General features: G+C 36.6%; 2 protein-coding genes and 1 pseudogene across 2 annotated transcripts; all 3 read left to right on the top strand.

Annotated features, from left to right (window-relative positions):
* Positions 1-2,169: 2,169 nt before the first annotated feature.
* On the top strand, positions 2,170-5,610 carry LOC126643967 (uncharacterized). Its single transcript, XM_050322760.1, is given in 3 exon segments — positions 2,170-2,256; positions 5,042-5,417; positions 5,495-5,610. Coding segments are annotated over 3 exon segments (579 nt in total).
* A 746-nt stretch (positions 5,611-6,356) lies between these two features.
* Positions 6,357-7,162, top strand: LOC126643969 (uncharacterized; the record flags this gene model as incomplete). The annotated part of the gene is given in 3 exon segments (XM_050322761.1): positions 6,357-6,398; positions 6,481-6,902; positions 6,958-7,162. Coding segments are annotated over 3 exon segments (669 nt in total), but the record flags the coding sequence as incomplete, so codon positions are not given.
* A 1,376-nt stretch (positions 7,163-8,538) lies between these two features.
* LOC126643968 (uncharacterized) lies at positions 8,539-11,285 on the top strand (annotated as a pseudogene).
* Positions 11,286-11,956: the final 671 nt, after the last annotated feature.

The following is an 11,956-nucleotide window of genomic DNA, read 5'->3' as shown; positions in this document are numbered from 1 at the left end:
GGGTTCATTCCTGCCCCTCATGGCGGAGCTGGAGGGTCCCGTGTCAACTGGGGTGGGAACCCCGGCTGCAGACACAGCCCCTGCTCCTCCCCCCGCAGTCCCGAGATCTGAGCCTCCGTCCCGTTGCCATGGCAACCGCGCCTCGCCTACACTGCCTGGAATGGCCCAGGCAGGTGCCACTGCCCCCCACCGTCACCAGTAGAGCCAGCGGCCCGGAACCGGCCCCAGAGCCCTGGAGGGCCTGCCGCCCTCTGGCCGTCACCAGCAGAGATGGCAGTTCCAGCCAGGGCCGGGGCCGCCACTCCCGTGTCGGTTGGAACAGCTGGTGCCGACCCCGCAGGTCCCGGAGCACTAACAGCAGTTCCCAGGACCCCCGCTCTGCCCAGAGCAGCCCCAGCTCGTCCCGCCACTGCCCCCGGGGCCCCCGAAGCAACCGGACCTGGCACAGCAGATCCAGCTGGCCCTGCCGAGCTGTCAGGACCCGCCCCAGGGGCTATCCCGGCTCCTAATGGATCTACGCCCCCCACACCTGCAGCTGAACCCAGGAGGGGTCCTGGGCTTGTTATTCTCATATCTGGGGGAATTAAAAGGTCCAAATCTTCATTTCCAGGGCTTTCAATATTGATTTGACTGATAGGATCACGCTTAACATGATTATTCTTTCCCTTTTTCTCCTCTAATGCCATTTCTGGGAGTTCTGATTTTATCTGAACTTTATCTCTTTTATATTCCTTTCTCAATTTTGGACGGTGTCCAAGTTTAAATGAGACACGGGTCTTTTGCTGAGGATGAGTTATGAGAAAAAAACCCAAACTCCTCTCTCTAAGCAATTATAAATCCGAAATTAGGAGGCTCCGATTGAAGGAAAACAAATTATGGAAAAGGAAAAAAATAACAACCCTTTATTAAAAGGTATTTGTGAATTGGCAGAAACACGGAAAAAAAACCCCAGTAAAACAATACTCCTGGTTGATCTGAGTCTGGGATCTTGTGGGCAAAGGTATGCTTCTTGATGGTACTGAAGCAAGGTTTTTAGGATCCCTGTCCCAGGATGTGGGCATTGATCAGGGGGTTGCAAGGAAATCAGAACCCCTCAGCCTCTGGATGTGACTCCTAACAAGTGTGAGGGATTGATAGACTTACAGGGAAAACCACCAGGTGCATCATGGCCCCAGAAAACCATGGAGCAAATAATCCAGTGCCTGAGAGAACTGGCATTGCTAGAGGTACTTTTTGTAGGGGACGGGCAATCCAATAATGACCCAAACAAGGTCAGGTGCATATCACAGATGTGGTTAAAACTTGCACATCAAGGGCCGTCAATATATTCCAACTTCTTAGAGACAATGCACTAGAAGGAGAATCAAGAGACAGTGGGCATTATAAAGAATAAACTCTAGACACATGATGAGATTGTCCATGCCCCATTATGGGCCCACATCTCTTCTATAGAGCAACTGGCTGAGGATCTCCATACTCTAACAAAGGAAGTAAGAGATGATCACCAAAAACTCAGAGAGGATTTTAAAGAAAGCATCTTTCATGTCTCACTGGTGCAAACTAGAGTCCCTACTATTAGGAGCAGGGGTCCCTTGGCTAGAGAGAGGGGGTACAACCCATGAGGCAACCTGTGGTTCTTCCTACTCGAACATGGGGAAGACATGAGGAGGTGGGATAGAAAACCCACCTCTGCTCTAGCAGCATGGGTACAGGAGCTAAAGGAAATTCATCAAAGATGGATGTAGCTCCAGTCTCCCATGGGCAAACTCCCAGGCAGAACAGAAGGAATGATGATGTGGACAATCCTCTGGAAGGGACCTCCAGGATGTATGCAGAGGGAGGAAGCCAAAACTACCAAAAACATCACTAGAGGGGCCGTTCCAGGTAACACCTGGTGTCCAACCAAGGTCAACCCACTACAGCCTTTTTGGAGCCTGAATGTGGGGCAAGATAAAGGCAGTTATGTATATATCTACATATATATATATTTCATGGTATTGTAATAGATATCAGGTAGCAAGCTCCTGCATAGGAAATGCAGTTTGCCAGTTGCACTGCTTATCTCTTTTTCTTGCTGAGTTTGGGAACATATAAATACAAACAATGGCCCTGTGCTTTGCCCTTACTGTGATGGCCTTGTTATGCTGGGGGAGCCATCTTCTGGGGACGATGGAGGAATACACCCTCTCATCCCTGCCCAAGATTGATATGAATGACTTTATAATGAAGTCTTCCATGGTCTTTTCTCATCGTTATGTAAGATGTTTAATGCTGTTAAAAATATTAACTAATAGTATTGACACACTATGGAGTTTGTGCCATCTGGTGTTATCGTGGTGTAAAAGAAAACAAACTTTACGTGATGATATATTGGGATGTGCCCTGAGGCGCCCAGTTCCTGGGTGGAAGGGTTGTATTAGAGATTGTTGATATTTTCTGGTCTGTGTTTGGCCCAACCACCTGCGAAAGTTTTGTTCTTTGCCTGCCAAGTTCACAGATAAACAGGAACCTTGTCCTTGGAGAGACAGTTTCTTGTATAAACTGTTTTATTGGTGTTCTGTAATTGGCTGATTGTCTGTAGAGGACATTTGAAGGAGAAACTGAAGAGGAGAAGATGAAGTAAAGCCCCGAGACCCAAATAGATAAGACCCCTTGAGTTAAACAGCGCATGCGTTAGGGGATTCATGCATGTGCTGGAAGGGTACACTTATATAACCAGGGGGACGGACTGAGAACCTCTGTCTGGGTGGTGCTGACCACACCAACCCAGGTAGACGTCACTGGCTAATTGGATAAAAAATGCAGGTGGCTCGTGCTCGGGGCTCTCAAACTTCACATGAAGGGCTACGTTGCCTTTTGCAGGGACAACCGCTATCTTGTGAGCCTGCTGACCCTTCGAGGATGCAGCCTCTGCTATGGGAAATTCTGGTTATCCTAGGGTCGGTAAGACAACCTTGTAAAACACACCTGCATGAGTAGTGGTTTCACTGAGGGCTTAGTTCACTCCTTTCTTGTCTCTCAGGTTCCTGTTTACTTGTCTGCTTTTTGTAATAAATATTTAGTTTATTGTTGAACTCTCAGCAGTGTCTTGGTTTTCAGTCTCGGCATCCTTTAGAACTCACCGTTACAAGGGTGTGTGGAAGAATTTGGGCAGGTTCCTAGGGACGTTAACACCTCCCATTACCTAGGACTTCACAGGTATTCAACCCTAGCAAACAGATGTGTCACCTGATGGAAAGGGACCTTGCCTACCACAATCATAACCAGAAGCTTCTTGCCCTGTACTGGGGCCTTGCCTGTGCCTATCGAGCAACAGTTCAGTGCTCTCAGAAGACTGTAGTGGAGGCAGGCACCAAAACTCCAATGGAAGACACTATGGTTGAGACAGGGACTCAAACCACAACAACCACAGTCATTGCCCCACTAGTGGAAAAAAAAAAGGATAAGGCAAGCTAAAGGTCCATGTCATTGATTAGTAAGGGAAAAACCAGAAGAAGAAGAAGAAGAAATAGAAGTAAAAGTAGAAAAAAAAGAACAAGAACAATAAGAAGAAGAAAAAGAAGAATAACAAGAATAAGAACAAGAAGAAAAATAAGAACAAAGAACAAGAAGAGAAAGAACAACAAGAAGAAAAACAGCAACAACAACAAGAACAAGAACATGAAGAAAAAGAAGAAAATAAAGAACAAAAAGAAGATCAAGAAGATAAAGAAGAAGAGGAAGAAGAACAACAAAAAGAAAAACAAGGAAAAAAAAGAACAAGAAGAAAAAGAAAAACAACAAGAAGAACAAAAAAAAAGAACAAAAAGAAGAACAAAAAGAAGAAGAAGAATAAGTTGAAGAAGGAATGGAACAAAAAACAGAGCAAGAGGAAAAACAGAAAAAAAAGAATAAGAAGAAAAAGAAGAAGAAGAACAGGAATAAAAAGAAAGAAGAAAAAGAACAAGAAAAAAAAGGAAAAGAAGAAAAAGAACAAGAAGAAAAAGAAAAAGAACAAGAAGAAAAAGAAAAAGAACAAGAAACAACAAAAAAAAGAAAAACAACAAAAAGAAGAAGAAACGAGAAGAATAACAAAAAGAAGAAAAAGAGTAAGAAGAACAAGAAGAAGAAAAAGAACATGAAGAAGAAAAACAAGAATAAGAAAAAAAGAAGAAAAAGAAGAACTAAAAGTGGAAGAACAAGAAGAACAAAAACAAGAAAAACAAGAAGAAGAACAAATAGAAGTACAAGAAGAAGAAGAACAAGAAAAAAGCAGAAGAAGTACAAGAAGAAGAACAAGGAGAACAAGAAAATCAAGAAGAGGAAGAAAAACGAGAAAAAGAAGAACAAGAAGAACAACAAGAACAAGAATATAAAAAAAAATAAGATGAACAAGAAGAAAAGGAACAAAAATAGGAACAAGAACAAAAAGAACAAGAACCACAAGATGAAGAAGAAAAACATGAAGAAGAGCAAGAAGAAAAAAAAGAACAAGGAAAAGAACACGAAGAAGAACAAGATAAAGAACAAGAAAAACAAAAAGAACAAGAACAACAAGTAAAAAAAGAACAAGAAAAAAGAAAAAGAAACAAGAAGAACAAGAATAAGAACCATAAGAACAACAAGAAGAAGAGGATTAAGAAGAACAAGAAAAAGAACAAGAACAGGAAGTAAAAGAAGAACAAGAAGAAGGACAAGAATAGGAACAAAAAGTAAAAGCAGAAGAACAAGAAGAAACAAGAAGAAGAAGAAGAAGAGGAAGAACAAGAAGAAGAAGGACAAGAAGAAGAACTAGAGGAACAACAAGAAAAACAAGAAGAAGAACAAGAAAAACAAGAAGAACAAGAAGAAGAAAAACAATAAGTATAAAAAGTAGAAGGAAAAAATAAGAACAAAAAGAAGAACAAGACCAAGAAAAACAACAAGAAGAGGAAGAACAAGAAGAAAAAGAAGAAAAGGAACAACAAGACCAACAAAAAAAAAGAACAATAATAGTAAAAAGAACAAGAAGAACAAGGAAACGAACAACAAGAACAAAAAGAATAAGAACAATAACAAGAAGAACAAGAAGAACAAGAAGAAAAAGAAGAAGAACAAGACCAACAAGAAGAACAAGCAGAAAAAGAACAACAATAATAATAATAATAAGAAGAAGAACAAGGAGAAGAAGAAAAAGAAGGACAAGAACAACAAGAATAGGAACAATAATAATAAGAAGAACAAGAACAATAACAAAAAGAACAAGAAAAAGGCAAAGAACAATACAAAGAACAAGAAGAAGGAGAAGAAAAAAAGGAAGAAACAAGACAAACAAGAAAAAGAACAAGAAGAAGAACAAGTAAAAGTACAAGAACAAAAGGAAGAAAATAATAAGAAGAAGATGAACAAGAACAAGAAGAAGAAAAACAAAAAGAAGAAAAAGAACAAGAAGAACAAGAATTAAAAGAAGAACAGCAAGAAGAAATGAGAAGAAGAACTAGACTAAAAGAATAAGAACATGACCATAAAGTAGAACAAGAACAAAAAGAACAAGAACAGAAAGAAGAAGAAGAACCAGAAGACGAAGAAAAAGAAGAACAAGAACAAGAATAACAAGAAGAAGACCAAGAACAAGACGAAGAACAACAATAGGGACAATAATAATAAGAACAAGAACAAGTACAACAAGAAGAACAACACGACCAACAAGAAGAAAAAGAAGATAAAGCAGAAAAGGAACAAGAAGAAGAATAAGAAGAAAAAGAAGAACAAAATAACAAGAAGAAGAAGAAGAAGTAGAAAAAGAAAACCAAGAAACAAGAAGTAGAAAAAAAGTATAAGAACATGAACAAGGCAAACAAGAAGAACAATAACAAATACAATAAAAAGAAAAGGAGGAAGAAGAAGAAGAAAAACACGAAGAACAAAAAAAAGAAAAACACAAAGAAGAAGAACAGGAAGAAGAAGAAGAAAACAAGAACAAGAAGAACAAGACAAAGAAGGACAAGAAGAAAAAGATGATGAAGAAGAAGATGAACAAGTAGAAGAACATGAACAAGAACAAAAAGAAGAAATAAAACAAAAAAGAACAAGATCAAGAAGAACAAGAAGAACAGGCACAAGAAAAAGAACAAGAAGAAGAAATAGAAGAAAAAGAAGAAAAAGAACAAGAAAAGGAAGAAAACAAGATGAAGAAATAGAAAAAGAACATGAAAGAGAAGAAGAAGAAATAGAAGAAAAAGAAAAAAATCAAGAAAAAGAACAACAACTAGAACAACAATAGGAAGATAAACAAGAAGGACAAGAAGATGGAGAAAAAGAACAAGAAGAAGAAAAAGAAGAAGAACACAAAGAAAAAGAAAAACAAGAAGAAGAACAAGAACAAGGAGGAAAAGAAAAAGAAGAACAAGAAGAAAAATAAGAACAAGGACAAGAAGAAGATTAGGAACAAGAAAATCAAAAGAACAACAAGAACAACAAAAAGAAAAGGAACAAGAAAAAGTTTAATACGAATAAGAACACGAAGAAAAAGGAAAGAAAAAGAAAAAGAAAAAGAAAAAAAGAAAAAAGAAAAAGAAAAAGAAAAGAAAAAAGAAAAAGAAAAAGAAAAAGAAAAAGAAAAAGAAAAAAAAGATAAAGAAAAAGAAAAAAAAGAAGAAAAAGAAGAAAAAGGAGAAGATAAACAAGAAGGACAAGATGACGAAGAAAAAGAAGCAGACCAACAAGAAAATCAACAGGAAAAAGAACATGAAGAAGAAGAAAAGCAAGAAGAAGAGGAAGAAGAACAAGAAGAAGAAAAACAAGAAGAGGAAGAAGTACAAGAACACAAAAAGGAAGATCAAGAACAAGAAGTGAAAGAAGAAGAAAAAGGAAAAAGAAACCAGAAAGAAGAACAAAAATAAGAAGAAGAGAAGAAGAAAAAAAACCAAGAACAACAAGAACAAGTTAAAGAAGAACAAGAAGAACAAGAAGAAGAACAAGAAGATCAAGAAGATAAAGAAAGAAGAACAAGAAGAAAAAGAAGAAAAGAAGATGAAAACATAAAAAGAAGAAGAAGAAGAGGAGCAAGAAGGACAAGAAGAAGAACAAAAACAAGGAGATGAACATCAAAAAAAAGAAGAACAAGAAGAAGGAAAAGAAGAACAAGAATAAGAACACGAAGAAGAAAAAGAAGAAAGACAAGAAAAGGAGGAATAAAAAGAACAAAAAGAATAATAAGAATAGGAAGAAGAAGAACAATAGGAGAAAATAAACAAGAAGAAAAAAAGGACAACAATAAGAACAAAACGAAAAAGAACAAGAAGAAGGAAAAGAACAAGAACAACAAGAAGAAAAACAAGAAGAACAAGAAGATGAGTCAGAAGAAGCACAAGAACAAGAAGAAGAACAAGAACAAAAACAAAAAGAACAAGAACAAAACAAAAGGAACAAGAAGATCAAGAAGAAGAGGAAGAACAAGAGAAGGAAAAAACTCAAGAAGATCAAGAAGAAGAAGATGCAGAACAACAAGAAGAACAAGAAGAACAAGAAGAAGAAAAAAAAACAGGAACAAGAAGAACAAGACAAACAAGAACAAGAAAAAAAACAAGAAACTCAAGAAGAAGAACAAGAAGAACCAGAAAAAGCAGAGCAAGAGGAAGAACAAGAAGAAGAAGAAGATGAAGAACAAGAAGAAGACTAGGAAGATGAACAAGAAGAAAAAGTACAAGAAAAACATAAAGAAGAAGATCAAGAAGAAGAAGAAGAAAAGAAAAAGCACAAAAAGAACAAAAATAATAAGAAAAAATAACAAGAACATCAGGAGGATGAAGAAAAAGAAGAACAAGAAAAAGAAGAAAAGAAGAAAGAATAACAAGAAGAAGAACAAGAAGTAGAAGAACAAGAAGATCAAGAGGAGGAACAAGGAGAAAAACAAAAACATAAAGAAGATAAACAAGAAGGACAAGAAGACAAAGAAGAAGAACAAAACAAAAAACAATAAGAACAAGAAGCACAAGAAGAAGACCAAGAAGAAGAGGAAGAAGAGAAAGAAGGAGAACAAGAAAAAGGAGAAGAAGAACAAGAAGTATAAGAGGAACAAGAAGAACACGAAGAAGAACAAGAAGAAGAGGAAAAATAAGAAGCACAAGAAGAAAAAAAACAAGAACAAGACAAACAAGAAAAAGAAGAAGAACAAGAAGAAGAGGAACAAGAAGAAAAAGAAGAAAAAGATCAAGAAGAACAAGAAAAAGTGAAAGAAAAAGAAGAAGAAGAAAAAGGAAAATGTCATGGTTTTGCTGGTTCTTAGAAACTAAGTAGGAATTTTTTCCGTTCCCTCTGCCCCCTTTGTGGAGGGATGTTAAATGGGCAGTTAAGGAGCACAGAAGAAGCTGCCTTTTAGTTAATGGCCCTCCGAATCTCATCAAGATCAGAGTGGAAACTCTGCGGGCTTTTGTTCTCAGCCTGGTTGCCAACTGTGGATTCTGCTTGGATTTTTGACAGGGAGGAACTGTTTCGGGAGGTTCTTTTTCCCCTTCCCCGTTCCCCTTTGTTTCTTCCTTAGCAGCGGATCTTGTGCACATCAAAGGAAAACTAGACTGCATGATTCGACCAGCAGAAAGAGTGAGTTTTTTCCAATTGGGGAGGACTTTTTTCGGTTGTTCCTTTCCCTCCTCTCTCTCCCCTTTCCCAGTGTTGGGGGAGGGGGGGAACCCATTTTCGGTTTCTCCAACACACCCCAGAGAGAATCACCCACCAGTGATTCAACAGCGCCCCCTGCTGACCAGCATAAAGAACTGCAGGCTCTGCATTTCCAGTGATTCAACAGCGCCCCCTGGTGACTGGCACAGGACACTACAAGCTCTGCATCTCTGGTGATCCAACAATGCCCCCGTTGACTGTGGTTAGAATAGCACCAAAGGACACAAACTGAACTGTTTACTTTTTTTCTTTGCTTGTTCATTGGTTTGTTTTGAAGGGGATTATTTGTTGGTATAGGAGTATTGTTTGGTTGTTTTACTTGTTTTCTTCCATTGTTTCTACCAATACACATATATCTTTAAATAAAGGGCTGTTATTTTCCCTTTTTCCACAATTTTTTTTTTCTCCTCGATCAGAGTCTCTTAATTTCTGATTTACAATTGCTTAGAGGGAGAAGTTTGGGTCTTCCTCATAACTCATCCTCAACAAAACACCCGTGTCTCATTTTAAAGTGAGACAGAAAAAACCCAAAAGGAACAAGATGAAGAACAAGAAGATCAAGTAGATCAAGAAAAAGAAGAGCAAGAAGAACAACAGCAAGAAAAGAAGAAAAAATAACAAGAACAACAACAAGAAGAAAAAGTTAAAGAAGTTAGAGAAGAATAAATAACAAGAACAAGAAGAACTACAACAAGAAGAATAAGAAGAACAAGAAGATCAAGAAGACAAATAAAAAAGAAGAAAAAGAAGAATAAAAAGAAGAAAAAAAACAAGAAGAAAAGGAGAAGAAAAAATAAAAATAAGAAGAATAACATGAACAAGAAGGACAAGAAGAAGGACAAAAGTAACAAGACAAACATCAAGAAAAAGAAGAACAAGAAGAAAAAAAAAAGAAGAAGACGAAAAAGAACAAGAAAAAGAACATGAATAAAAAGAACAACAGGAAGAAGAAAAAGAAAGACAAGAAAAATTAGAATAAAAAGAACAAGAAGAACAAAAAGAAAAGGAAGAAGAGGAAGAAGAACAATAGAAGAAAAAGAACATGAAGGAAAAAAGGAAAGAATAAAACAAAAAAGAATAATAAGAAAAAGAAAAATAACAAGAAGAAGAACAAGAAGAAGAACAAGAAGAAGAGGAGCAAGAAGAAGAAGCACAAGAAAAAGAAGAAGAACAAAACCAAAAAGAACAAAACAAAAAGAAGAAGAACACCAAGAAGAGAAAGAAGAAGAACAAGAAAAGGAAAAAACCTAAGAAGATCAAGAAGAAGAAGAAGAACAACAACAAGAAAAAGCACAAGAAGAAGAAAAAGAACAAGAAGAAGAAGAAGAACGAGAAGAAGAAAAAGAACAAGAACAGGAACAAGAAATACAAGACAAACAAGAACAAGGAAAAAAAAAAACCAAGAAGATCAAGAAGAAGAAGAAAATCAAGACAAGAAGAACAAGAACAAGAAGGTCAAGAAGAACAAGAAAAACAGGAACAAGAAGAACAAGAAAAACAAGAACAAGAAAGAAACCAAGAAGATCAAGAAGAAGAAAATCAAGACAAGAACAAAAACAAGAAAGAGAACAAGAAGGTCAAGAAGAAGAACATAAAGAAAAACAAGAAGAAGAAGATCAAGAAGGCGAAGAAAAAGAAGACCAAGAAGAAAAACAGGAACAAGAAGAAAAGAAGAAGAAAAAAATAACAAGAAGAAGAACAAAAACAAGAACAACAACAAGAAGAACAAGAAGTAGATCAGGAAGATGAAGAAAAAGAACAAGAAAAAGAATAAAAAGAAGAAAGACAAGAAGAATGAGAACAAGAAAGAACAAGAAGAAGAAGGACAACAAGAAGAAAAAGAACAAAAAGAAAAAATAGAATAAGAACAAGAAGAAGTAAAAGAACAAGAAGAAAAAGTAAAACAAGAAGAAGAAGAGGAACAAGAAGAAGAAGCACAAGAACAAGAAGTAGAAGAACAAGAACAAAAAGAAGAAGATCAAGAACAAGAAGGATAAGAGGGAAAAAAAGAAGAAGAAGAACAAGAACAGGAAAAAACACAAGAAGATCAAGAAGAAGAAAATTAAGAACAAAAAGAAGAACAAGAAGAAAAACAAAAAGAAGAACAAGAAGAAGAAGAGGAAGAAGAACAGGGACAAGAAAAAACACAAGAAGACCAAGAAGAAGAAGAAAATCAAGAAAACAAGAACAAGAAAGAGAACAAGAAGATCAAGTAGAAGAACAAGAAGAACAAGATCAAGCAGAACAAGAAGATCAAGACAATGAATAAAAACAAGAACGAGAACATCATGAAGAAGTACAAGAACAAGAAGAACAAAAAGAAAAACAGCAAGAAGAAAAAGAAAAAGAAGAAGAAGAAAAAGAAGAACAGGAAGAAGAAGAAGAAGAAGAAAAAGAAGAACAGGAAGAAGAAGAAGAAGAAGAAAGACAAGAAGAAGAAGAACAAAAAGAACAAGAAGAACAAGAAGAAAACAAAATAACAAGAAGACCAAAATGAATAATAAGAAGAAAAAGAACAAGAAGAATAAGAAGAAAAAGAAGAAGAACAAGAAGAAGAGGAAGAAGAAGAAGCACAAGAACAAGAAGAAGAACAACAAAAAAAGAACAAAATGAACAAGAAGAAGATCAAGAAGAACAAGAAGAACAAGAAGAACAAGAACAGGAAAAAACCCAAGAAGATCAAGAAGAAGAGGAAGAAGAAGAAGATGAACAAGAAGAAGAAAAGGAACAAGAAGAAGAACAGGAACATGAACAAAAACAAGAACAAGAAGAAGAAGAACAAGAACAAGAAGAAGAACAAGACTAACAAGAGGAAGAAGAACAAGAATAAGAAGAACAAAAACTAGAACAGGAACAAAAGAAGAAGACGAACGAGAAGAATAACAAGAAGACGAACGAGAAGAATAACAAGAAGACGAACAAGAAGAACAAGAACAAGGAGAAGAAAAACAAGAAGATCAAGAAGAACAAGAATGAACAAGCAGAAGACTCAACCCTTCTATTCTGCTTGGGAAACCATCCCCTGAAGACTGGAGCAGCAACTTTACTGGAAAAAAACCATTTGTGATTGTTTTTCCTTGCAATTCACATATCTGTGCCTCTAGGATCAAGGTAGATTTTCCATCCTACTTCCTCGTGTCCTCTTTGTTGTCCTGCTGGTAAAACCACAGGGTACCTCATGGTGTGTACCCTCTATATCCTCAGTCTTGAGCAAAAGAACACTTACTATTAATAGTTGAAATACTGGTCCACAAAGGTGGGGAGTAGGACCTATCCTTGTCCTTCTTTACAAGACTTGTGTACTCTTTGCTGGGTTAAA

The sequence above is a fragment of the Myiozetetes cayanensis genome, unplaced genomic scaffold (genome assembly GCF_022539395.1).
Source record: "Myiozetetes cayanensis isolate MyiCay16 unplaced genomic scaffold, myiCay2020 scf289, whole genome shotgun sequence".
Taxonomy (NCBI): domain Eukaryota; kingdom Metazoa; phylum Chordata; class Aves; order Passeriformes; family Tyrannidae; genus Myiozetetes; species Myiozetetes cayanensis.
Note: the sequence above shows the minus strand (reverse complement) of the source record. Positions and strands in the feature narration are given on the sequence as shown.